Raw genomic sequence first — 27,840 nt, 5'->3', positions numbered from 1 at the left:
GGGAAGAGATGGGGGAGGGGTAGAGAGGAGGAGGGGGAGGGGAAGAGAGGAGGAGGGGTAGAGAGGAGGAGAGGGAGGGGAAGAGAGGAGGAGAGGGAGGGGAAGAGAGGAGGAGAGGGAGGGGAAGAGAGGAGGAGAGGGAGGGGTAGAGAGGAGGAGAGGGAGGGGAAGAGAGGAGGAGAGGGAGGGGAAGAAAGGAGGAGAGGGAGGGGAAGAGAGGAGGAAAGGGAGGGGAAGAGATGGGGGAGGGAGGGGAAGAGATAGGGGAGGGGTAAACATGTCAACGCTTTATCCTCAACAAATCATGGTCATAATACCTGAAACTTTTATCCAATGATTTACGACTGGGTGTAATAGGCTACGATCCCGATAACCTAGACCTGTCCATAGCTGTAATAGGCTACGATCCCGATAACCTAGACCTGTCCATAGCTGTAATAGGCTACGATCCCGATAACCTAGACCTGTCCATAGCTGTAATAGGCTACGATCCCGATAACCTAGACCTGTCCATAGCTGTAATAGGCTACGATCCCGATAACCTAGACCTGTCCATAGCTGTAATAGGCTACGATCCCGATAACCTAGACCTGTCCATAGCTGTAATAGGCTACGATCCCGATAACCTAGACCTGTCCATAGCTGTAATAGGCTACGATCCCGATAACCTAGACCTGTCCATAGCTGTAATAGGCTACGATCCCGATAACCTAGACCTGTCCATAGCTGTAATAGGCTACGATCCCGATAACCTAGACCTGTCCATAGCTGTAATAGGCTACGATCCCGATAACCTAGACCTGTCCATAGCTGTAATAGGCTACGATCCCGATAACCTAGACCTGTCCATAGCTGTAATAGGCTACGATCCCGATAACCTAGACCTGTCCATAGCTGTAATAGGCTACGATCCCGATAACCTAGACCTGTCCATAGCTGTAATAGGCTACGATCCCGATAACCTAGACCTGTCCATAGCTGTAATAGGCTACGATCCCGATAACCTAGACCTGTCCATAGCTGTAATAGGCTACGATCCCGATAACCTAGACCTGTCCATAGCTGTAATAGGCTACGATCCCGATAACCTAGACCTGTCCATAGCTGTAATAGGCTACGATCCCGATAACCTAGACCTGTCCATAGCTGTAATAGGCTACGATCCCGATAACCTAGACCTGTCCATAGCTGTACAAATAAATATTCAGAGTATTAATGCACAGTTTAATGCCCCTTAGGCCTTAAGGCACACAGTAGAAACACAAACAGGTTCAGTTACACAGTAGAAACACAAACAGGTTCAGCTACACAGTAGAAACACAAACAGGTTCAGTTACAGAGTAGAAACACAAACAGGTTCAGTTACACAGTAGAAACACAAACAGGTTCAGTTACACAGTAGAAACACAAACAGGTTCAGTTACACAGTAGAAACACAAACAGGTTCAGTTACACAGTAGAAACACAAACAGGTTCAGTTACACAGTAGAAACACAAACAGGTTCAGTTACAGAGTAGAAACACAAACAGGTTCAGTTACACAGTAGAAACACAAACAGGTTCAGTTACACAGTAGAAACACAAACAGGTTCAGTTACACAGTAGAAACACAAACAGGTTCAGTTACACAGTAGAAACACAAACAGGTTCAGTTACACAGTAGAAACACAAACAGGTTCAGCTACACAGTAGAAACACAAACAGGTTCAGTTACACAGTAGAAACACAAACAGGTTCAGTTACACAGTAGAAACACAAACAGGTTCAGTTACACAGTAGAAACACAAACAGGTTCAGTTACACAGTAGAAACACAAACAGGTTCAGTTACACAGTAGAAACACAAACAGGTTCAGTTACACAGTAGAAACACAAACAGGTTCAGCTACACAGTAGAAACACAAACAGGTTCAGTTACACAGTAGAAACACAAACAGGTTCAGTTACACAGTAGAAACACAAACAGGTTCAGTTACACAGTAGAAACACAAACAGGTTCATTTACACAGTAGGCTACAAAGTGCATCTCCGAATGACGCAACACCTTATCCAAACAGGTTTGAACCGGGTGGTTCTTAACGTTTGGATGACGTTGTCTTTATATTATATTGTATTGTAATAACCTTTAGCCTCAACAGTACCAAAGGGAAAAAAAAGTGGCATGCTGGGAGAATGACCGTGGTTTAGTTTCCTCCAAATCATTGATCAGTGATACTTCACTATCGTCACCTCAATTAGATAGACTATAGCAAGTCGTGCTAAGGAGAGGCATGTGAAGCAGATGGCTTTATAAAGGAATGAAGTGGACATCTAGAAGGAGCCTAAAGAGATCTTCATATTGACGCCTACATCATATTGGACAGTGGCCTCGCTCATCCTACATCATATTGGACAGTGGCCTCGCTCATGCTTACAGAACGCTATTACATTTACGTCATTTAGCAGACGCTCTTATCCAGAGCGACTTACAAATTGGTGCATTCACCTTATAGCCAGTGGGATAACCACTTTACAATATGTTTTTTTTGTTTTTTGTTTTTTTTTGGGGGGTGAGGTAAGGGGGGGTAGAAGGATTACTTTATCCTATCCCAGGTATTCCTTTAAGAGGTAGGGTTTCAAGTGTCTCCGGAAGGTGGTGTGTGACTCCGCTGTCCTGGCGTCGTGAGGGAGCTTGTTCCACCATTGGGGTGCCAGAGCAGCGAACAGTTTTGACTGGGCTGAGCGGGAACTATGCTTCCGCAGAGGTAGGGGAGCCAGCAGGCCGGAGGTGGATGAACGCAATGCCCTCGTTTGGGTGTAGGGACTGATCAGAGCCTGAAGGTACGGAGGTGCCGTTCCCCTCACAGCTCCGTAGGCAAGCACCATGGTCTTGTAGCAGATGCGAGCTTCAACTGGAAGCCAGTGGAGTGTGCGGAGGAGCGGGGTGACGTGAGAGAACTTGGGAAGGTTGAACACCAGACGGGCTGCGGCATTCTGGATGAGTTGTAGGGGTTTAATGGCACAGGCAGGGAGCCCAGCCAACAGCGAGTTGCAGTAATCCAGACGGGAGATGACAAGTGCCTGGATTAGGACCTGTGTCGCTTCCTGTGTAAGGCAGGGTCGTACTCTCCGAATGTTGTAGAGCATGAACCTACAGGATCGGGTCACCACCTTGATGTTAGCGGAGAACGACAGGGTGTTGTCCAGGGTCACGCCAAGGCTCTTTGCACTCTGGAAGGAGGACACAACGGAGTTGTCAACCGTGATAGCGAGATCATGGAACGGGCAGTCCTTCCCCGGGAGGAAGAGCAGCTTCGTCTTGCCGAGGTTCAGCTTGAGGTGGTGATCCGTCATCCACACTGATATGTCTGCCAGACATGCAGAGATGCGATTCGCCAGCTGGTTATCGCCTTTACACATCAGTTTGGACATCTTCTGCACTTTATTGATAGCTGGAAAATGCTAAAAGATTCACAGAATATAATATAATAACATCGAAAAGGATTGCATTATAATCCCACTGTATGATTTTCATATCTCATATAGCAACTGAAATAGACTATTCACCACCCGCCCACCGTTCATTAGACCTCCACATTATACCCTGATCTAAAGGTACAGGAGAACATTAGACCTCCACATTATACCCTGATCTAAAGGTACAGGGGAACATTAGACCTCCACATTATACCCTGATCTAAAGGTACAGGAGAACATTAGACCTCCACATTATACCCTGATCTAAAGGTACAGGGGAACATTAGACCTCCACATTATACCCTGATCTAAAGGTACAGGAGAACATTAGACCTCCACATTATACCTTGATATAAAGGTACAGGGGAACATTAGACCTCCACATTATACCCTGATCTAAAGGTACAGGGGAACATTAGACCTCCACATTATACCTTGATCTAAAGGTTCAGGGGAACATTAGACCACATTATACCCTGATCTAAAGGTACAGGGGAACATTAGACCACATTATACCTTGATCTAAAGGTACAGGGGAACATTAGACCTCCACATTATACCCTGATCTAAAGGTACAGGGGAACATTAGAACACATTATACCTTGATCTAAAGGTACAGGGGAACATTAGACCTCCACATTATACCCTGATCTAAAGGTACAGGGGAACATTAGACCACATTATACCCTGATCTAAAGGTTCAGGGGAACATTAGACCTCCACATTATACCTTGATCTAAAGGTACAGGGGAGCATTAGACCACATTATACCTTGATCTAAAGGTACAGGGGAACATTATACCTCCACATTATACCCTGATCTAAAGGTACAGGGGAACATTAGACCACATTATACCCTGATCTAAAGGTTCAGGGGAACATTAGACCTCCACATTATACCCTGATCTAAAGGTTCAGGGGAACATTAGACCACATTATACCTTGATCTAAAGGTACAGGGGAACATTAGACCTCCACATTATACCCTGATCTAAAGGTACAGGGGAACATTAGACCTCCACATTATACCTTGATCTAAAGGTACAGGGGAACATTAGACCTCCACATTATACCTTGATCTAAAGGTACAGGGGAACATTAGACCTCCACATTATACCCTGATCTAAAGGTTCAGGGGAACATTATACCTCCACATTATACCCTGATCTAAAGGTTCAGGGGAACATTAGACCTCCACATTATACCCTGATCTAAAGGTACAGGGGAACATTAGACCTCCACATTATACCCTGATCTAAAGGTACAGGGGAACATTAGACCACATTATACCCTGATCTAAAGGTACAGGGGAACATTAGACCTCCACATTATACCTTGATCTAAAGGTACAGGGGAACATTAGACCTCCACATTATACCCTGATCTAAAGGTACAGGGGAACATTAGACCTCCACATTATACCTTGATCTAAAGGTACAGGGGAACATTAGACCTCCACATTATACCCTGATCTAAAGGTACAGGGGAACATTAGACCACATTATACCCTGATCTAAAGGTACAGGGGAACATTAGACCTCCACATTATACCCTGATCTAAAGGTACAGGGGAACATTAGACCACATTATACCCTGATCTAAAGGTACAGGGGAACATTATACCTCCACATTATACCCTGATCTAAAGGTACAGGGGAACATTAGACCTCCACATTATACCTTGATCTAAAGGTACAGGGGAACATTAGACCTCCACATTATACCCTGATCTAAAGGTTCAGGGGAACATTAGACCACATTATACCCTGATCTAAAGGTACAGGGGAACATTAGACCTCCACATTATACCCTGATCTAAAGGTACAGGGGAACATTAGACCACATTATACCCTGATCTAAAGGTACAGGGGAACATTAGACCTCCACATTATACCCTGATCTAAAGGTACAGGGGAACATTAGACCTCCACATTATACCCTGATCTAAAGGTACAGGGGAACATTAGACCTCCACATTATACCTTGATCTAAAGGTACAGGAGAACATTAGACCTCCACATTATACCTTGATCTAAAGGTACAGGGGAACATTAGACCACATTATACCCTGATCTAAAGGTTCAGGGGACCTGAGGCCTCCATCGTAGTTTCCCTGCCTCCCCAATACATTTGTAGTTCAGTTTAAATTCTTCTCTTACAGTCCTTAGCCTTTCTATGATGTTTTCAAATATAGCATTTTGGGAACGGGTGAACCCTTTTTTTCTCATTCGGGACGATATCTCTTCATAAATAGGCCTATCTTTATTTGATGATCTTTATTTAACTGGCTGGTGTGATTTTTTTTTTTCAGGGCCCGTGATTGTTGGCCAAATGTATACGCTTTGGTTGTCCGGATTCGTTTGCACTTTAAGGATATCCATACAAGGTGCGTCTTTCGACTACCTCCGGAGATGGTCAGGAAGATCTCTAATCGAAATCAGATCGCATTTGATTTGTCTACACCCTGTCTAAAGATGTGGACACAATCAGGATGTGGACAGTGGACGCATGTTAGGAGCAGGTATAAACGGGGCCGGTGATAGAGCAGTGACATAATGTCCTGTACCTCATGCATGGAATCCATGAGCTTAGTGAGATGGTAGAAGCGCTGAGAGGAGGCCATCATGCCTCTTTCCTTCAGATGGATAGCCTTGGTCAGCTCCCGAATGTAGTTCTGTCTCATCTCCTCAAACTGGGCCTGGCTCTTTAAGCCCTCCAACGGAACTATGGAGAGAGACAAGGGACAATGGGTCATCAACCCGGGAACATTATGGCTTCATCCAAAACGGCACCCTATTCCCTATACAGTGGTGCAGCGGTCTAAGGCACTGCGTCGCAGTGCTGGAGGCGTCTCTACTGACCTGGGTTCAATCCCGGGCTCTATCACAACCGGCCGTGATCGGGAGTCCCATCGGGCGGCGCACAATTGGCCCAGCATCGTCCGGGTTAACTCTAATTCACGGAGACGCTACTGTGCATAAAGGTCCAATGCAGGCGTTTTTATCTCAACGTCAAAACATTTCTGGGTAACAATTAAGTACCTTACTATGATTGTTTTCAATTAAAATTGTCAAAAAGAAACAAAAATACCTTCTTAGCAAATAGCAATTTCTCACGCAAGAATTTTGCTAGGACTGTCTGGGTGAGAAGGGGAAAATTACTGTAGCTGTTATTGGCAGAGAGGTTTGGAACTCTCTTTCTTATTAGTGTAATTAATTGAACTAATTTACCACAAGGTGATGTCTCCATGGAAGGCCAATATTTCATTCCATCAAAACAGGCAAACATCTCAGGCAGTCTTTCCAAACAGCTCTTACACTCCAAGGGCATTATCATCACTTTCACAATTTCACAGTATTATTCCAACATCATAGTGTAAAAAAAAATATATAAAACAGGACAATTACATTTTTGACTGCACTGGGCCTTTAATCGTATCGCATCATTTCAATCTAAATGGACCATTAGATTTAGAAGAACTTTATTTCTCCTGAGGGAATTTTAATTCCCACATGAGTGAGGAAATATGCAGTGTAGATATGCAGTGTAAATATGCAGTGTAGATATGCAGTGTAAATATGCAGTGTAATTATGCAGTGTAAATATGCAGTGTGAAATATGCAGTGTGAAATATGCAGTGTGAAATATGCAGTGTAAATATGCAGTGTAAATATGCAGTGTGGAATATGCAGTGTGGAATATGCAGTGTGAAATATGCAGTGTGAAATATGTAGAGTAAATATGAAGTGTAAATATGCAGTGTAATTATGCAGTGTAAATATGCAGTGTGAAATATGCAGTGTGAAATATGCAGAGTGTGAAATATGCAGTGTAAATATGCGGTGTAAATATGCAGTGTGGAATATGCAGTGTGGAATATGCAGTGTAAATATGCTGTGTAAATATGCTGTGTGAAATATGCAGTGTAATTATGCAGTGTAAATACGCAGTGTGAAATATGCAGTGTAAATATGCAGTGTGAAATATGCAGTGTGAAATATGCAGTGTGAAATATGCAGTGTAAATATGCAGTGTAAATATGCAGTGTGGAATATGCAGTGTGGAATATGCAGTGTAATTATGCAGTGTAAATACGCAGTGTGAAATATGCAGTGTAAATATGCAGTGTGAAATATGCAGCGTAAATACGCAGCCACAAAGCCTACTCTGTGTTCTCCTGAAGTACCAGGGAGAAAGTGAGAGAGACAGTGACATAAATTGTGACAATTTGTTTTTTTGACTTACAACATCACTGTCTGCGTACTATGTATTTTTGCTTAATCTTAATCTTTAGCTTAATCTTGGTTTTACTTCACTTCAACTTTGTTTGAAATGCCAACTACTCTCATAAAATCTGTTTTCACTTTTTAGAACATACGTGGAAGTCCCTTGGATCTCTTGAGACTTGACCGTGAACTTGTTTTCGATGGGTTCAGTCTCTGTTCATGTAAAGGTCAATGTCAAACTGCTACTTAATAACATCTGCTTCATAAATCCTCCCTTGTCCCAGTCCGTTTTCCCCAGTTCAACAACACGTTATGAAACACTGTATATCTCTAGGTCTAGTGACAATAGATGTGTCCCAAATGGCACCCTATTCCCTATATAGTGCACTACTTTAGACCAGAGCCTGGGCTATATGTGATAGGGTGTCATTTTGGACAGAGATAATAGTGTAACCAACACTTTACCATCTGCTTCAGATGTCTTCTGTTTGTTCTTATTTGATCCTAACAGGAGTCTGTTGGGCCAGGAAGGTTAGCGGAGGGTCATCAGTAGTGTTTTAAAGAGGAAGTGGGACTGTGATGTGTTGTGATGTGTTTACCAGTGTTGAGAATCATGATGGCTTTCATACAGAGGAACTCTTCTTTGGTGACCTGGAGACTGGTGAACTCCTGAGGGATGAACTGCATGGCCAGACACAGATCATAGATTGGAGATCTCCTCATACGATCCCTGGGAGACAATACAATATTTTAAATTGAGATATATCGTAATGGGATTTTATTGTTTAACTAAATAGTTGGATAAATGAAAAAAAAAAAAAAAAGGTTTTAATAATTCAATTCAGATTAATATAGAACATTGACACAACTTACTGGCTGAGGATGAGATCAGGAGCGAAGTACAAGTATTCACTGGTGACGTTCTGGAAAGATCTCCAGCCCAGAGAGAACACCATGAGGTTCATCCAGGAGTACTGGATGAGCGTCATCTGATCGTTGATGTGGAGGCCACGGAACCCTGTCAACAAACCAGAGAAAATAGTATGTGTAGTTTTCAAGAACGTTTTTTACTTGCAATGACTGTGATATGTGGTTATTTTACCTACCATGGTTGAATGCACTGACTGTAAGTCACTCTGGATAAGAGTGTCTGCTCAATGACCAAAACATTAATGTAAATGTAATAAAAGAAGAGAGAATGACCTTTATTAACACTTATCTACTATCATTTGAGTTGAAATGGTTCATTACCTTTATTCGTACTTATCTCCTGGGACAGCGACGTGTGAGGTTGTGTCTCTCTCTGCGGGAGGTAAGCTTGGCTCATATTGTGTCGAGTAAAGCTTAAACCATGTATTTAGATTGTAGGTAGGTATTGTAGGTAGCTTATCTAGGTAGTTATCGTAGGTTATTGTAGGTAAGTATTGTATTCGGCTCAGCCCGGACAAAGTATGAGGCTAGCTGACTCACTACCTGGACCAATAAAGCTAGCTAGCTAGCGGGTAGCTACTGGTAACTATTAGCAACTGTGGATTAGCAGTTGTTTCCAATGTTATTCAACGCTTAAGTGTACCTGTAATTATGCCAGCTAGCTACCTACCATTCAGCTGTTTTTCTAACCTCATTATCTGAAGCATTAACGTTAGGTAGTTAGTAGCTACTGTACTCGAAATGTAGCTAGCTAGTTGCTTCCTGGATAGCTAACTAAACAATAGCTGGAACGACCTAGCTTTAATATTTAGAGACGCGTTCTCTCCGTTGGGACAGACGCGAACTGGCTGAATAGATTCAGTGGCTAGCTTTGCACCTAACTGGCTAACAGTAGCTACTAAGGGTAAGTTATAACCTACATTTATTTTTGTTTTGTTTTTACATACTGGTAACCAGAGTTGTTCAAGGGAATTTGGGACATGGGTGACTAGCTAACGTTAGCTTGGCTCTCTGTGTGTTCGTGCAGTGGGAAGAGGGGTTAGTTCGTTGGCAGAGAGCAATGGCTAGCTAGTATGCTAACTATTCTAGCTAACTAAATGGCTGAATAAGTTGACGACGTACTCACTCAAACTGTCAAAACCACCCCAAAACTTTACACAATGTTAGACACGGACACAAATGATCTGCTTGGCGTGTTAACACACTGGTGGTTTGTTGTAACCGAGTATTGGTGCTAAACCGTGTTATTGGAGGCTGGCATGCTAGTTGGCTTTGGCGTCATATGATTCGGTGTCCCAAGTTAGCTAGCTGAATAAAGTAAGTTAGAGTCTATTCCTAGAAACATTGAACCACTGTAGTTTACAACAATTATAATTTCTAAAGTGGAAGTTGGGAGAGTTATATTTGAGTGTTTCAGTGAAACGTAAGTGAGGGAGGCCCCGCTCTCTCGCTTTCCCAGATGTTGAATTCATTTCATTCCGATCTCCTTTGCATTATTGTAGCCTTTCTCTGTAGCCTGTCAACTATGTGTCTGTCTATCCCTGTTCTCTCCTCTTTGCACAGGCCATACAAACGCTTCACACCACGTGGGTGTTCTGGTGGTCCCTGCGCGCACAACCCACGTGGAGTTCCAGGTCTCTGGCAGCCTCTGGAACTGCCGTTCTGCGGGCCAACAAGGTAGAGTTCATCTCAGCCTATGCTACCCTCCAGTCCCTCGACTTCTTGGCGCTGACGGAAACATAGTTTACCACAGAAAACACTGCTACTCCTACTGCTCTTTCCTCGTCTAACCATGTGTTCTCGCATACCCCGAGAGCATCTGGTCAGCGCGGCGGTGGCACAGGAATCCTCATCTCTCCCAAGTCGAAATTCTCTCTTTTTTCCCTGACCCATCTGTCTATCTCCTCATTTGAATTCCATGCTGTCACAGTCACTAGCCCATTCAAGCTTAACATCCTTGTCATTTATCGCCCTCCAGGTTCCCTTGGAGAGTTCATCAATGAGCTTGACGCCTTGATAAGTTCCTTTCCTGAGGATGGCTCACCCCTCACAGTTCTGGGTGACTTTAACCTCCCTACGTCTGCCTTTGACTCATTTCTCTCTGCCTCCTTCTTTCCACTCCTTTCCTCTTTTGACCTCACCCTTTCACCGTCCCCCCCTACTCACAAGGCAGGTAATACGCTTGACCTCATCTTTACTAGATGCTGTTCTTCTACTAATAGTCTCCGACCACTACTTTGTATCCTTTTCTCTCTCGCTCTCCTCCAACACTACTCACTCTGCCCCTACTCAGATGGTAATGTGCCCTCGCAACCTTCGCTCTCTCTCTCCCGCTACTCTCGCCTCTTCCATCCTATCATCTCTTCCCTCTGCTAAATCCTTCTCCCTCCGATCTCCTGATTCTGCCTCCTCAACCCTCCTCTCCTCCCTTTCTGCATCTTTTGACTCTCTATGTCCCCTATCCTCCCGGTCGGCTCGGTCCTCCCCTCCTGCTCCGTGGCTTGATGACTCATTGCGAGCTCACAGAACAGGGCTCCGGGCAGCTGAGCGGAAATGGAGGAAAACTAGACTCCCTGCGGACCTGTCATCTTTTCACTCCCTCCTCTCTACATTCTCTTCCTCTGTTTCTGCTGCTAAAGCCACTTTCTACCACTCTAAATTTCAAGCCTCTGCCTCTAACCCTAGGAAGCTCTTTGCCACCTTCTCCTCCCTGCTGAATCCTCCTCCTCCTCCTCCTCCTCCTCCCTCCTTGACGACATCCGATCCTCATTTATTAAGTCAAATGACACCGCTGGTCCTGCTCACACTGCCCTAACCTATGCTTTGACTTCTTTCTCCCCTCTCTCTCCAGATGAAATCTTGCGACTTGTGACGGCCGGCCGCCCAACAACCTGCCTGCTTGACCCTATCCCTTCCTCTATTCTCCAGACCATTTCCGGAGACCTTCTCCCTTACCTCACCTCGCTCATCAACTCATCCTTGACCGCTGGCCATGTCCCTTCCGTCTTCAAGAGAGCGAGATTTGCACCCCTCCTCAAAAAACCTACACTCGATCCCTCCGATGTCAACAACTACAGACCAGTATCCCTTCTTTCTTTTCTCTCCAAAACTCTTGAGCGTGCCGTCTCTAGCCAACTCTCCTGCTATCTCTCTCAGAATGACCTTCTTGATCCAAACCAGTCAGGTTTCAAGACTGGTCAATCAACTGAGACAGCTCTTCTCTGTGTCACGGAGGCTCTCCGCACTGCTAAAGCTAACTCTCTCTCCTCTGCTCTTATCCTTCTAGACCTATCTGCTGCCTTTGATACTGTGAACCATCAGATCCTCCTCTCCACCCTCTCCGAGTTGGGCATCTCCGGCGCTGCTCACTCTTGGATTGCGTCCTACCTGACAGGTCGCTCCTACCAGGTGGCGTGGCGAGAATCTGTCTCCGCACCACGTGCTCTCACCACTGGTGTCCCCCAGGGCTCAGTTCTAGGCCCTCTCCTATTCTCTCTATACACCAAGTCACTTGGCTCTGTCATATCCTCACATGGCCTCTCCAATCATTGCTACGCAGACGACAAACAATTAATTTTCTCCTTTCCCCCTTCTGATAACCAGGCGGCGAATCGCATCTCTGCATGTCTGGCAGACAAATCAGTGTGGATGTCGGATCACCACCTCAAGCTGAACCTCAGCAAGACGGAGCTGATCTTCCTCCCTGGGAAGGACTGCCCGCTCCATGATCTCGCCATCACGGTTGACAACTCCATTGTGTCCTCCTCCAAGAGTGCAAAGAGCCTTGGCGTGACCCTGGACAACACCCTGTCGTTCTCTGCTAACATCAAAGCGGTGAGCCGATCCTGCAGGTTCATGCTCTACAACATTCGCAGAGTACGACCCTACCTTCCACAGAAAGCGGCCCAGGTCCTAATCCAGGCACTTGTCATCTCCCGTCTGGATTACTGCAACTCGCTGTTGGCTGGGCTCCCTGCCTGTGCCATTAAACCACTACAACTTATCCAGAACGCCGCAGCCCGTCTGGTGTTCAACCTTCCCAAGTTCTCTCATGTCACCCCGCTCCTCCGCACACTCCACTGGCTTCCAGTTGAGGCTCGCATCTACTACAAGACCATGGTGCTTGCCTACGGAGCTGTGAGGGGAATGGCACCTCCTTATCTTCAGGCTCTGATCAGACCCTACACCCAAACGAGGGCACTACGTTCATCCACCTCTGGCCTGCTAGCTCCCCTACCTCTATGGAAGCACAGTTCCCGCTCAGCCCAGTCAAAGCTATTTGCTGCTCTGGCACCCCAATGGTGGAACAAGCTCCCTCACGACGCCAGGACAGATGAGTCACTGACCACCGTCCGGAGACACTTGAAACCCTACCTCTTTAACGAATACCTGAAATAGTATAAAGTTATCCTTCTACCCCCCCCCCCCCCCCATAAAAAAAAAGAAGAAAAAAAAAGTGGTTGTCCCACTTGCTATCATAAGTTGAATGCACCAATTTGTAAGTCGCTCTGGATAAGAGCGTCTGCTAAATGACGTAAATGAAGTACATTTGAGTTTAAATGGTTCCTTTATTCACACTCGTCTTGTCACATCTCCTCCCGTTGCTCCCCTCCGGCGCTCTGATTCGCCGGTCTACTGAGCCAACGGTCTGAGCGCACCACCTCGGCAACACCAGAATGGAAACCCAACGCACCCTAATCACCTCCAGCGCACCTGCACCTCATCATCTCATCACCACCCCTATATAGCCCTGGACTGTTCAGTGTTGTGTTGTGTGTGATTGTTAGTGTCATGTCGTGTACTCGCTCTTTGTTGTTCTCTTGCTCAGTGTTAAGTAAACCTTTACATTGTTGATTCCTGCGTCTGCGTCCTGCCTCTTCGTATCTTCAGTACTCGTCAAACATCTACTGTCATTTGAGTTGAAATGTTTATTAACTTTATTCGTACTTATCTGTCATTTGAGTTGAAATGGTTTATTTCCTATATTTATACATATCTACTGTGATTTGAGTTTAAATGGTTCATTACCTTCATTCATATTTATAAATTGTCATTTTAATTGAAATAGTTCATTAAATTTTTTCACACTCATCTACTGTTACCGTTAGCGGTTTTTTCACCATTGTCCGTGGCCTGCACTACCTACCAGCCAGCTCTAACCTGGACTATTATCGGCCAGTCTGCACAGCTCGTTATCGACCCAGAACCCAGAATCGGATTTTCTGCCGGAATCACTGAATCACTGGACCTTTAACTCTGGATCATCGCAACTAGCTAGCTGCAACCGAATGGATGTTGTTGTTGGCTAATCAGCCTTGAGCTAGCCTCGAGTCAGGCCCATCTCCCGGCTATCTACCCCTCTGTCAACCGGACGGGACCTCCTAGGGTCGACACGGAGCCCCGCCGATCCATCACGACTGGTCTGCCGACATAATCGTCTGTGGTTTCAACAGGCTTACCGTTGCGACGACCATGAAGATCCATCTGCTAGCCCCGGCCTGCTAGCACACGCAATTCGACAGCCATGCTTCCTGCTCGCCTGTGCTGTAGCACCAATTCGAACTACTCTCGGACTCACATATTGCTGTTCACTGGACCTTATGATCACTCAGTTGCACAGCTGATGCCTGCTGGACTGTTCCTTTACCCGGTACCCTGTCCTGTTTTATCTGTTTAGCCTCAGCCCAAACGTTCATCACCATTACCAGTTGTTGTTTTAGCTCTCTCGAATAACACCTGTGATTGCTTTATGCCTCTCTCCCATGTCAATATGCCTTGCCTATTGCTGTTCCAGTTAGTTCTTATTATACAATTTCACTGTAGAGCCCCAAGTCCCTCTCAAACTACCTCAAATAGCTCCTTTGTTCCATCCCTCATACACGCGGAGACCGGCTCAATCGGTGCCTCCAGTGATGCTATCTCTTTCATTGTTACCCAATGCTTAGGTTTACCTCCACTGTACTCATATCCTTCCATATCCTTGTCTGTACATAAAGCCCTGAATCTATTCTACAACGCCCGGAAATCTGCCCCTTTTATTCTCTGTACCCAACGCACTAGAAGACCAGTTCTTAAAGCCTTTAGCCGTATCCTTATTCTAGTCCTCCTCTGTTCCTCTGGTGATGTAGAGGTTAATCCAGGCCCTGCAGCTCCCAGTATCACTCCTACTCCCCAGACGCTATCATTTGTTGTCTTCTGTAACCGTAAAAGCCTTGGCTTTTTGCATGTTAACATGAGAATCCTCCTCCCTAAATTTGAGTTATTCACTGCATTAGCACACTCCGCCAACCCTGATGTTCTAGCAGTGTCTGAATCCTGGCTTAGGAAGGCCACCAAAAATTCAGAAATGTCCATCCCCAACTACAACATTTTCCGTCTAGATTGAACTGCCAAAGGGGGTGGAGTTGCAATCTACTGTAGAGATAGCCTGCAGAGCTCTATCATACTATCCAGGTCTTTGCCCAAACAGTTTGAGCTCCTACTTCTAAAAATCCACCTTTCCAGAAATAAGTCTCTCACTGTTGCCGCTTGCTACAGACCCCCCTCAGTCCCCAGCTGTGCTCTGGACACCATATGTGAATTGATTGCCCTATCCTCAGAGTTCGTACTGCTTGTTGACCTAAACTGGAATATGCTTAACACCCCGGCCATCCTACAATCCAAACTAGATGCCCTCAATCTCACACAAATTATCAAGGAACCTACCAGGTACAACCCTAAATCCGTAAACATGGGCACCCTCATAGATATCATCCTGACTAACTTACCCTATAAATACACCTCCGCTGTCTTCAACCAGGATCTCAGTGATCACTGCCTTATTGCCTGCGTCTGTAACGGGTCCGCGGTCAAATGACCACCCCTCAATACTGTCAAACGCTCCCTAAAACACTTTAGCGAGCAGGCCTTCCTAATTGACCTGGCCCAGGTATCCTGGATGGATATCGATCTCATTCCGTCAGTAGGGGATGCCTGGTTGTTCTTTAAAAGTGCTTTCCTCTCAATCTTAAATAAGCATGCCCCATTCAAAAAATGCAGAACTAAGAACAGATATAGCCCCTGGTTCTCCTCAGACTTGACTGCCCTTGACCAGCACAAAAACATCCTGTGGCGTACTGCATTAGCATCGAATAGCCCCCGCGATATGCAACTTTTCAGGGAAGTTAGGAACCAATATACACAAGCAGTTAGGAAAGCAAAGGCTAGCTTTTTCAAACAGAAATTTGCATCCTTTAGCACTAACTCCAAAAAGTTTTGGGTCACTGTAAAGTCCATGGAGAATAAGAGCACCTACTCCCAGCTGCCCACTGCACTGAGGCTAGGAAACACTATCACCACCGATAAATCTACAATAATCAAGAATTTTAACAAGCATTTTGCTATGGCTGGCCATGCTTTCCACCTGGCTACCACTACCCCGGCCACCAGCTCTGCACCCTCCGCTGCAACTTGCCCATGCCCCCCCCCCCCCCGCTTCTCCTTCACACAAATTCAGACAGCTGATGTTCTGAAAGAGCTGCAAAATCTGGACCCCTACAAATCATCTGGGCTAGACAATCTGGACCCTTTCTTTCTAAAATTAGCAGCCGAAATTGTTGCAACCCCTATTACTAGCCTGTTCAACCTCTCTTTCGTAACGTCTGAGATCCCCAGAGATTGGAAAGCTGCCGCGGTCATAACCCTCTTCAAAGGGGGTGACACTCTAGATCCAAACTGTTACAGACCTATATTCATCCTGCCCTGCCTTTTGAAGGTTTTTGAAAGCCAAGTTAACAAACAGATCACCGACCATTTCGAATCCCACCGTACCTTCTCCGTTATGCAATCCGGTTTCCGAGCTGGTCATGGGTGCACCTCAGCCATGCTCAAGGTCCTAAACGATATTATAACCGCAATCGATAATAGACAGTACTGTGCAGCCGTCTTCATCGACCTGGCCAAGGCTTTTGACTCTGTTAACCAACGCATTCTTATTGGCAGACTAAATAGCCTTGGTTTCTCAAATGACTGCCTCACCTGGTTCACCAACTACTTCTCAGATAGAGTTCAATGTGTCAAATCGGAGGGCCTGTTGTCTGGACCTATGGCAGTCTCTATGGGGGTGCCACAGGGTTCAAATCTTGGGCCGACTCTTTTCTCTGTGTATATCAATGATGTCGCTCTTGCTGCTGGTGATTCTCAGATCCACCTCTACGCAGACGACACCATTTTGTATACATCTGGCCCTTCATTGGACACTGTGTTAACAAACCTCCAAACGAGCTTCAATGCCATACAGGCTATACTCGGCCTTGTCTCAGGATTGTAAGTTGGTGGTTGGGGATATCCCTCTAGTGGTGCGGGGGCTGTGCTTTGGCGGAGTGGGTGGGGTTATATCCTTCCTGTTTGGCCCTGTCCGGGGGTTTCTTCGGATGGGGCCACAGTGTCTCCGGACCGCTCCTGTCTCAGCCTCCAGTATTTATGCTGCAGTAGTTTATGTGTCGGGGGGCTGGGGTTAGTTGGTTATACCTGGAGTACTTCTCCTGTCTTATCCAGTGTCCTGTGTGAATTTAAGTATGCTCTCTCTAATTCTCTCGTTCTCTCTTTCTCTCTGAGAACCTGAGCCCTAGGACCATACGTCAGGACTACCGGGCATGATGACACCCTGCTGCCCCCAGTCCGCCTGGCCTTGCTGCTATTCCAGTTTCAACTGTTCTGCCTGCGGCTACGAAACCCCTACCTGTCCCAGACCTGCTGTTTTCAACTCTAAATGATCGGCTATGAAAAGCCAACTGAGAGACCTGAGCCCTAGGACCATACGTCGGGACTACCGGCCGTGGTGACTCCTTGCTATCCCCAGTCCGCCTGGCCTTGCTGCTATTCCAGTTTAAACTGTTCTGCCTGCGGTTATGGAACCCCTACCTGTCCCAGACCTGCTGTTTTAAACTCTAATGATCGGCTATGAAAAGCCAACTGAGATTTATTCCTGATTATTATTTGACCATGCTTGTCACTTATGAACATTTTTGAACATCTTGGCATGGTTCTGTTATAATCTCCACCCGGCACAGCCAGAAGAGGACTGGCCACCCCTCATAGCCTGGTTCCTCTCTAGGTTTCTTCGTAAGGTTTTGCATTTCTAGGGAGTTTTTCCTAGCCACCGTGCTTCTACACCTGCATTACTAGCTGTTTGGGGTTTTAGGCTGGGTTTCTGTACAGCACTTCGAGATATTAGCTGATGTAAGAAGGGCTATATAAAATAAAATTGATTGATTGATTGATACAACACTCCTTCAGTAGCCTCCAACTGCTATTAAACACTAGTAAAACTAAATGCATGCTCTTCAATCGAACGCTGCTGGCACCCGCCCACCCGACTAGAATCAATACTCTCGACAGGACCTAGAGTATGTGGACAACTACAAATACCTAGGTGTCTGGTTAGACTGTTAACTCTCCTTCCAGACTTATATTAAGCATCTCCAATCCAAAGTTAAATCTAGAATCGGCTTCCTATTTCGCAACAAAGTATCCTTCACTCATGCTGCCAAACATGCCCTCGTAAAACTGACTATCCTACTGATCCTTGACTTCGGCGATGTCATTTACAAAATAGCCTCCAACACTCTACTCAGCAAATTGGATGTAGTCTATCACAGTGCCATCCGTTTTGTCTCCAAAGCCCCATACACTACCCACCACTGTAACCTGTACGCTCTTGTTGGCTGGTCCTCACTACATATTCATCGCCAAACCCACTGGCTCCAGGTCATCTATAAATCACTGCTAGGCAAATCCCCGCCTTATCTTAGCTCATTGGTCACCATAGCAACACCCACCCGTAGTATGCATTCCAGCAGGTATATCTCACTGGTCATCCCCAAAGCCAACACCTCCTTTGGCCGCCATTCCTTCCAGTTCTCTGCTGCCAATGACTGGAACGAACTGCAAAAATCTCTGAAGCTGGAGACTCTTATCTCCCTCACTAACTTTAAGCATCAGTTGTCAGAGCACCTTACCGATCACTGCACCTGTACACATCCCATCTGAAATTAGCCCACCTAACTACCTCATCCCCATATTGTTATTTATTTAGCTACTTTGCACCCCAGTATCTCTATTTGCACATCATCTCTTGCACATCTATCATTCCAGTGTTAATACTAATTGTAATTATTTTGCACTATGGCCTATATATTGCCTTACCTCCATAACTTGCTACATTTGAACACACTGTATATATATTTTCTGTTGTATTTTTGACTGTATGTTTTGTTTTACCCCATATGTAACTCTGTGTTGTTGTTTTTATCGCACTGCTTTGCTTTATCTTGGCCAGGTCGCAGTTGTAAATGAGAACTTGTTCTCAACTGGCTTACCTGGTTAAATAAAGGTGGAAAAATAAATCAAAATGTGAGTTGAATTGTATTACCTTTAGTAACACTTTATCTACTGTCATTTGAGTTAAAAGGGTTTATTATGTATATAACAATGTTATCATGTTGTTATCATGTCATTATCAGGAACAAGTTGTTCTGCTCTATGTGAAGTACAGGAAGTGACGCGTATCTGTGGGCAGAGTGTGAATGTAGTAACCTAGAAACGTACTCACCGTAGTAACAGTCATCACCGTAGTAACAGTCATACACGGTTGTAGCTATATCATTACCGGTCAACCATAATGGTAGATATATCATTACTGGTCAACCATAATGGTAGATATATCATTACTGGTCAACCATAATGGTAGATATATCATTACTGGTCAACCATAATGGTAGATATATCACTACTGGTCAACCATAATGGTAGATATATCACTAGGTAGATACAATGGGGAAAAAAAGTATTTAGTCAGCCACCAATTGTGCAAGTTCTCCCACTTCAAAAGATGAGAGAGGCCTGTAATTTTCATCACAGGTACACGTCAACTATGACAGACAAATTGAGAAAAAAAAATCCAGAAAATCATATTGTAGGATTTTTAATGAATTTATTTGCGAATTATGGTGGAAAATAAGTATTTGGTCACCTACAAACAAGCAAGATTTCTGGCTCTCACAGACCTGTAACTTCTTCTTTAAGAGGCTCCTCTGTCCTCCACTCGTTACCTGTATTAATGGCACCTGTTTGAACTTGTTATCAGTATAAAAGACACCTGTCCACAACCTCAAACAGTCACACTCCAAACTCCACTATGGCCAAGACCAAAGAGCTGTCAAAGGACACCAGAAACAAAATTGTAGACCTGCACCAGGCTGGGAAGACTGAATCTGCAATAGGTAAGCAGCTTTGTTTGAAGAAATCAACTGTGGGAGCAATTATTAGGAAATGGAAGACATACAAGACCACTGATGATCTCCCTCGATCTGGGGCTCCACGCAAGATCTCACCCCGTGGGGTCAAAATGATCACAAGAACGGTGAGCAAAAATCCCAGAACCACACGGGGGGACCTAGTGAATGACCTGCAGAGAGCAGGGACCAAAGTAACAAAGCCTACCATCGGTAACACACTACGCCGCCAGGGACTCAAATCCTGCAGTGCCAGACGTGTCCCCCTGCTTAAGCCAGTACATGTCCAGGCCCGTCTGAAGTTTTGCTAGAGTGCATTTGGATGATCCAGAAGAGGATTGGGAGAATGTCATATGGTCAGATGAAACCAAAATATAACTTTTTGGTAAAAACTCAACTCGTCGTGTTTGGAGGACAAAGAATGCTGAGTTGCATCCAAAGAACACCATACCTACTGTGAAGCATGGGGGTGGAAACATCATGCTTTGGGGCTGTTTTTCTGCAAAGGGACCAGGACAACTGATCCGTGTAAAGGAAAGAATGAATGGGGCCATGTATCGTGAGATTTTGAGTGAAAACCTCCTTCCATCAGCAAGGGCATTGAAGATGAAACGGGGCTGGGTCTTTCAGCATGACAATGATCCCAAACACACTGCCCGGGCAACGAAGGAGTGGCTTCGTAAGAAGCATTTCAAGGTCCTGGAGTGGCCTAGCCAGTCTCCAGATCTCAACCCCATAGAAAATCTTTGGAGGGAGTTGAAAGTCCGTGTTGCCCAGCGACAGCCCCAAAACATCACTGCTCTAGAGGAGATCTGCATGGAGGAATGGGCCAAAATACCAGCAACAGTGTGTGAAAACCTTGTGAAGACTTACAGAAAACGTTTGACCTGTGTCATTGCCAACAAAGGGTATATAACAAAGTATTGAGAAACTTTTGTTATTGACCAAATACTTATTTTCCATCATAATTTGCAAATAAATTCATTAAAAATCCTACAATGTGATTTTCTGGATTTTTTTTTCTCATTTTGTCTGTCATAGTTGACGTGTACCTATGATGAAAATTACAGGCCTCTCTCATCTTTTTAAGTGGGAGAACTTGCACAATTGGTGGCTGACTAAATACTTTTTTTCCCCACTGTATATCATTACTGGTCAACCATAATGGTAGATATATCATTACTGGTCAACCATAATGGTAGATATATCACTACTGGTCAACCATAATGGTAGATATATCACTACTGGTCAACCATAATGGTAGATATATCACTACTGGTCAACCATAATGGTAGATATATCACTACTGGTCAACCATAATGGTAGATATATCACTACTGGTCAACCATAATGGTAGATATATCACTACTGGTCAACCATAATGGTAGATATATCACTACTGGTCAACCATAATGGTAGATATATCACTACTGGTCAACCATAATGGTAGATATATCACTACTGGTCAACCATAATGGTAGATATATCACTACTGGTCAACCATAATGGTAGATATATCACTACTGGTCAACCATAATGGTAGATATATCACTACTGGTCAACCATAATGGTAGATATATCACTACTGGTCAACCATAATGGTAGATATATCATTACTGGTCAACCATAATGGTAGATATATCACTACTGGTCAACCATAATGGTAGATATATCACTACTGGTCAACCATAATGGTAGATATATCACTACTGGTCAACCATAATGGTAGATATATCACTACTGGTCAACCATAATGGTAGATATATCACTACTGGTCAACCATAATGGTAGATATATCACTACTGGTCAACCATAATGGTAGATATATCACTACTGGTCAACCATAATGGTAGATATATCACTACTGGTCAACCATAATGGTAGATATATCACTACTGGTCAACCATAATGGTAGATATATCACTACTGGTCAACCATAATGGTAGATATATCACTACTGGTCAACCATAATGGTAGATATATCACTACTGGTCAACCATAATGGTAGATATATCACTACTGGTCAACCATAATAGCTTTGCAGCTTTTGATCTGGCTCGTATTTAATGGTGGTGTGTTTCATGTTTCATAACAACAAATGTCAAACCATTAACTCTCCTTATGGGAACTGTTCTTCCCTCCCTGTCAAATCATTACCGTTACCAGTAGTGATAATGGGGTGTTTAGGAGGTTACCAGTAATGATAAAGGGGTGTTTAGGAGGTTACCAGTAGTGATAATGGGGTGTTTAGGAGGTTCCCAGTAGTGATAATGGGGTGTTTAGGAGGTTACCAGTAGTGATAATGGGGTGTTTAGGAGGTTACCAGTAATGATAAAGGGGTGTTTAGGAGGTTACCAGTAGTGATAATGGGGTGTTTAGGAGGTTTCCAGTAGTGATAATGGGGTGTTTAGGAGGTTACCAGTAGTGATAATGGGGTGTTTAGGAGGTTACCAGTAGTGATAATGGGGTGTTTAGGAGGTTACCAGTAATGATAAAGGGGTGTTTAGGAGGTTACCAGTAGTGATAATGGGGTGTTTAGGAGGTTACCAGTAGTGATAATGGGGTGTTTAGGAGGTTACCAGTAGTGATAATGGGGTGTTTAGGAGGTTACCAGTAGTGATAATGGGGTGTTTAGGAGGTTACCAGTAGTGATAATGGGGTGTTTAGGAGGTTACCAGTAGTGATAATGGGGTGTTTAGGAGGTTACCAGTAGTGATAATGGGGTGTTTAGGATTTCACCAGTAGTGATAATGGGGTGTTTATGAGGTTACCAGTAATGATAAAGGGTGTTTAGGAGGTTACCAGTAATGATAAAGGGTGTTTAGGAGGTTACCAGTAGTGATAAAGGGTGTTTAGGAGGTTACCAGTAGTGATAATGGGGTGTTTAGGAGGTTACCAGTAGTGATAATGGGGTGTTTAGGAGGTTACCAGTAGTGATAATGGGGTGTTTAGGAGGTTACCAGTAGTGATAATGGGGTGTTTAGGAGGTTACCAGTAGTGTTAAAGGGGTGTTTAGGAGGTTACCAGTAGTGATAATGGGGTGTTTAGGAGGTTACCAGTAGTGATAATGGGGTGTTTAGGAGGTTACCAGTAGTGATAAAGGGGTGTTTAGGAGGTTACCAGTAGTGATAATGGGGTGTTTAGGAGGTTACCAGTAGTGATAATGGGGTGTTTAGGAGGTTACCAGTAGTGATAAAGGGGTGTTTAGGAGGTTACCAGTAGTGATAATGGGGTGTTTAGGAGGTTACCAGTAGTGATAATGGGGTGTTTAGGATTTTACCAGTAGTGATAATGGGGTGTTTAGGAGGTTACCAGTAGTGATAATGGGGTGTTTAGGATTTTACCAGTAGTGATAATGGGGTGTTTAGGAGGTTACCAGTAGTGATAATGGGGTGTTTAGGAGGTTACCAGTAGTGATAATGGGGTGTTTAGGAGGTTACCAGTAGTGATAATGGGGTGTTTAGGATTTTACCAGTAGTGATAATGGGGTGTTTAGGAGGTTACCAGTAGTGATAATGGGGTGTTTAGGAGGTTACCAGTAGTGATAATGGGGTGTTTAGGAGGTTACCAGTAGTGATAATGGGGTGTTTAGGAGGTTACCAGTAATGATAAAGGGTGTTTAGGAGGTTACCAGTAATGATAAAGGGTATTTCATGACTTTAAAAGAGAAGAAAGGATTGGTCGCACTTTCACAATGGTTATGTCTTTTTATTTGATCAAAGCCATGTCCCTGGCTGTATCTCTGCCTGCCAGTGTTAGGGAGTGAGACCTTCGCTTCGGAACGCTGGTGACCATGGAGACCATGGTTCGGGTGTGGTGACCATGGAGACCATGGTGAGGGTGTTGGCCCTGAGAAGGCCTAGCCCATGGGATGCCCTATTTAGTGCACTACTTTTGACCAAGGCCCATAGAGCTTTGGTCAAAAGTAGTGCACTATATAGGGAAGAGTGTGCCATTCAGGACGAACCCATAGACTTATATCATAAGTCAACCCTGAATAAAGTTACTCTGTTATCTGGCAGACCTGACCAAGGCTACTGCAGTCTACTACTGCTGTCTGTAATGTGGTACAGGTTGACTTCAGTAAAGTAACCCAATCCTAACTTGGATCCACATGGGCGCAAACCTCCCATTTACATCAGTATATGAAGTGTGGATGGATTACGTGTGCAGATGTCAAGTTAGGATATCAAACCAGTTGGTATTCCTCCTGCTGTTACTTGATCACCAGACGATACACAGTCTGTCTCTCAGGACATCATAAGACATTCATAAAGCACACATACCGCATTTATAACACGGTCAACACTCGTCCTGCTTATTACCTGGCAGGGATTTGGACCAGCGGACGATCCACAGCAGCTGTCTGTCACACAGTCTGTTGAGGCTGTTGAGGAGGAGGTGTGGCATGTCAGGCTGGGAGCTGTCGTAGCCAGAGTACACCACCTGGTAGGATGGAGAGACGAATACATGATTAGGTCCTCTGTAGCTCAGCTGGTAGAGCACGGCGCTTGTAGCGCCCAGGGTAGTGGGTTCGATCCCCGGGACCACCCATACGTAAACATGTATGCGCACATGACTGTGAGTCGCTTTGGATAAAAGCTAAATGGCATATTATTATTATCAGTTATAGTTTATTATTATTATTATAGTTTATTAATATTTATGATTGATCCCTGAATGTTAATTCATTGTCAGCAGCAGGACGTAACAACACAAACCAAAAGGTACCTTTGATGAATATGAATCCTAACTTTTCCTTAAGGCAAAATGTTCACTTAGTCATGCATTGAAGTCAATGGGAGAGTAAGTTACAATTAGACTTAGGTGGAGGTTAGGATCCCCCCCCCCCCTAAATCAGCAACTACGACCCACCTCAGGCTCGATGCTCTCCAGAATGCTGATGATCTGAGGGGAGAGGTGCAGCTCGTGGAGGCCAGGCATGCAGGGTAGAGAGGCCAGGGCCTGACCATCCCCCAGGGCTGACAAGGGCCCCTGGTACATCAAGGCTGGGGCCAGACCATCCCCCAGGGCTGACAAGGGTCCCTGGAACATCAAGGCTGGGGCCAGACCCGCCTTCAGGGCCCCAAAACGCTTCAGCTTCCGCCCTGTGACCATAATTACCACAAGGGTCAGTTAAAAGATGTACAAGGAACAGACATTGGTATGGGGTTGAACATAATGAATATGAAGTTAAAAAATCTATGAAAATGCTTCATTAAGATGTGATCAGATGTGTTAGCTGACATAAGATATTCTGTCTGAGGCCAAAGTTAAAAGATAGAACATTTTTAAAATAAATATTCAGGTTTAGATTGCCTGGATAAAAATGCTACGAAATAATTACTGTAATGCATTTATTTTTCTCTAAGTTGTAATTTTAGCTGAATGGTTGACTTATTAGATACTGTAATATAACACACTAACTCCTCCTCAATAACCCATGACACATGCAGTTGAAGTCGGAAGTTTACGTACACTTAGGTTGGAGTCATTAAAACTCGTTTTTCAACCACTCCACAAATTTCTTGTTAACAAACTATAGTTTTGGCAAGTCAGTTAGGACATCTACTTTGTGCATGACACAAGTAATTTTCCATCAATTGCTTACAGACAGATTATTTCACTTATAATTCACTGTATCACAATTCCAGTGGGTCAGAAGTTTACATACACTAAGTTGACTGTGCCTTTAAACAGCGTGGAAAATTCCAGAAAATGATGTCATGGCTTTAGAAGCTTCTGATAGGCTAATTGACATCATTTGAGTCAATTGGAGGTGTAGCTGTGGATGTATTTCAAGGCCTACCTTCAAACTCAGTGCCTCTTTGCTTGACATCATAGGAAAATCAAAAGAAATCAGCCAAGACCTCAGAAAAAAGATTGTAGACCTCCACAAGTCTGGTTCATCCTTGGGAGAAAATTCCAAACGCCTGAAGGTACCACGTTAATCTATACAAACAATAGTACGAAAGTATAAACACCATGGGACCACGCAGCCGTCATACCGCTCAGGAAGGAGACTTGTTCTGTCTCCTAGAGATGAACGGACTTTGGTGCGAAAAGTGCAAATCAATCCCAGAACAACAGCAAAGGACCTTGTGAAGATGCTGGAGGAAACAGGTACAAAAGTATCTATGTCCACAGTAAAATGAGCCCTATATTGACATAACCTGAAAGGCCGCTCAACAAGAAAGAAGCCACTGCTCCAAAACCGCCATTAAAAAGCCAGACTACGGTTTGCAACTGCACATGGGGACAAAAATCATACTTTTTGGAGAAATGGCCTCTGGTCTGATGAAACAAAAATAGAACTGTTTGGCCATAATGACCATCGTTATGTTTGGAGGAAAAAGGGGAAGGCTTGCAAGCCGAAGAACACCATCCCAACCGTGAAGCATGGGGGTGGCAGCATCATGCTGTGGGGGTGCTTTGCTGCAGGAGGGACTGGTGCACTTCACAAAATAGATGGCATCATGAGGAAGGAAAATGATGTGGATATATTGAAGCAACATCTCAAGACATCAGTCAGGAAGTTAAAGCTTGGTCGCAAATGAGTCTTCCAAATGGACAATGACCCCAAGCATACTTCCAAAGTTGTGGCAAAATGGCTTAAGGACAACAAAGTCAAGGTATTGGAGTGGCCATCACAAAGCCCTGACCTCAATCCTATAGAACATTTGTGGGCAGAACTGAAAAAGTGTGTGCGAGCAAGGAGGCCTACAAACCTGACTCAGTTACACCAGCTCTGTCAGGAGGAATGGGCCAAAATTAACCCAACTTATTGTGGGAAGCTTGTGGAAGGCTACCCGAAACGTTTGACCCAAGTAAAACAATTTAAAGGCAATGCTACCTAATTCTAATTGAGTGTATGTAAACTTCTGACCCACTGGGAATGTGATGAAAGAAATAAAACCTTAAATAAAACATTCTCTCTACTATTATTCTGACATTTCACATTCTTAAAATAAAGTGGTGATCCTAACTGACCTAAGACAGGGAATTTTTACTAGGAATAAATATCAGGAATTGTGAAAAACTGAGTTGAAATGTATTTGGCTAAGGTATATGTAAACTTCCGACTTCAACTGTAAAATGTTTCAAATAAAAGCTCAGAGAACGGCAAGAGCACTTTCATTTATGAATCAACTGTTTACCCATACAGATGTAGGATCTTAATTTTGAGCCAAATTGCTACAGAAGGAAGATCATCCTGCAGCAACAGGAAATGTGAATTATTACGTGGATTATAATTAATGGACATTTTTGTAGGGGTTAATAGATTTTCCCTTAGGGAAAATCAGGCCTGAAAACTTCAAAGTGGAAATTACAAACTTCAGAAGCCTTTTTAAACCTCAAATACACTACAAGTTTTGTGACGAGGTGTGAATGACGGAGTCAGGCGCAGGAGGCAAAACACCCAAATCCAGAGTTTATTCAGTGTACATGAATAAAGGGCAGCAAGCGTCAAAACGAAACTAGCACAAGGGAAAAATCCACCTTGGCTACATACAAGGAAAGAGTAGCTCAACTGAGCTACTCTCACAATGAACAATCACTCACAAAGGACAAGTGGGCAGAGGGAACACTTATACACAGACTAATGAGGGAATGATTACCAGGTGTGTGTGATTGACAAGACAAGACAAATGGAGTGATGATAAATGAAGCGGTAGTGGCCAGTAAGCCGGTGACAACGAACGCCGAAACCTGCCCGAGCAAGGAGGAGGGGCAGCCTCGGCTGAATTCGTGACAGTACCCCTCCCTTGACGCGCAGCTGTAGCAGCGCGTCGACCCCGGCGACCCCGGCCTCGGGGACAGCCAGGAGGACGCGGAGCAGGGCGAGTCGGGTGGCGACGATGGAAGTCCCTCAACAGAGAGGGATCGAGGATATCCCTCACCGGGACCCAGCACCGTTCCTCCGGACTGTACCCTTCCCACTCCACGAGGTACTGA

The 27,840-nt window shown here is 44.5% G+C and overlaps 1 protein-coding gene across 1 annotated transcript in view; it reads right to left on the bottom strand.

The window, feature by feature from the left end:
• Positions 1-1,851: 1,851 nt before the first annotated feature.
• The window catches only part of LOC311102055 (progesterone receptor-like), a gene marked incomplete at both ends in the record, with an annotated part of 42,873 nt that continues 16,884 nt past the window's right edge, over positions 1,852-27,840 (bottom strand). The window contains 6 exons of the mRNA XM_084143273.1: positions 1,852-1,884; positions 6,022-6,179; positions 8,281-8,411; positions 8,555-8,699; positions 24,210-24,330; positions 24,760-24,992. Of these exons, the coding sequence (XP_083999399.1) occupies positions 1,852-1,884; positions 6,022-6,179; positions 8,281-8,411; positions 8,555-8,699; positions 24,210-24,330; positions 24,760-24,992 (821 nt within the window). The remainder of the gene's footprint in view (positions 1,885-6,021; positions 6,180-8,280; positions 8,412-8,554; positions 8,700-24,209; positions 24,331-24,759; positions 24,993-27,840) is intronic.

The sequence above is a fragment of the Coregonus lavaretus genome, assembly GCF_964263955.1.
Source record: "Coregonus lavaretus genome assembly, chromosome: 26".
Classification (NCBI taxonomy): Eukaryota; Metazoa; Chordata; class Actinopteri; order Salmoniformes; family Salmonidae; genus Coregonus; species Coregonus lavaretus.
This window is presented reverse-complemented; position numbering and strand designations above follow the sequence as displayed.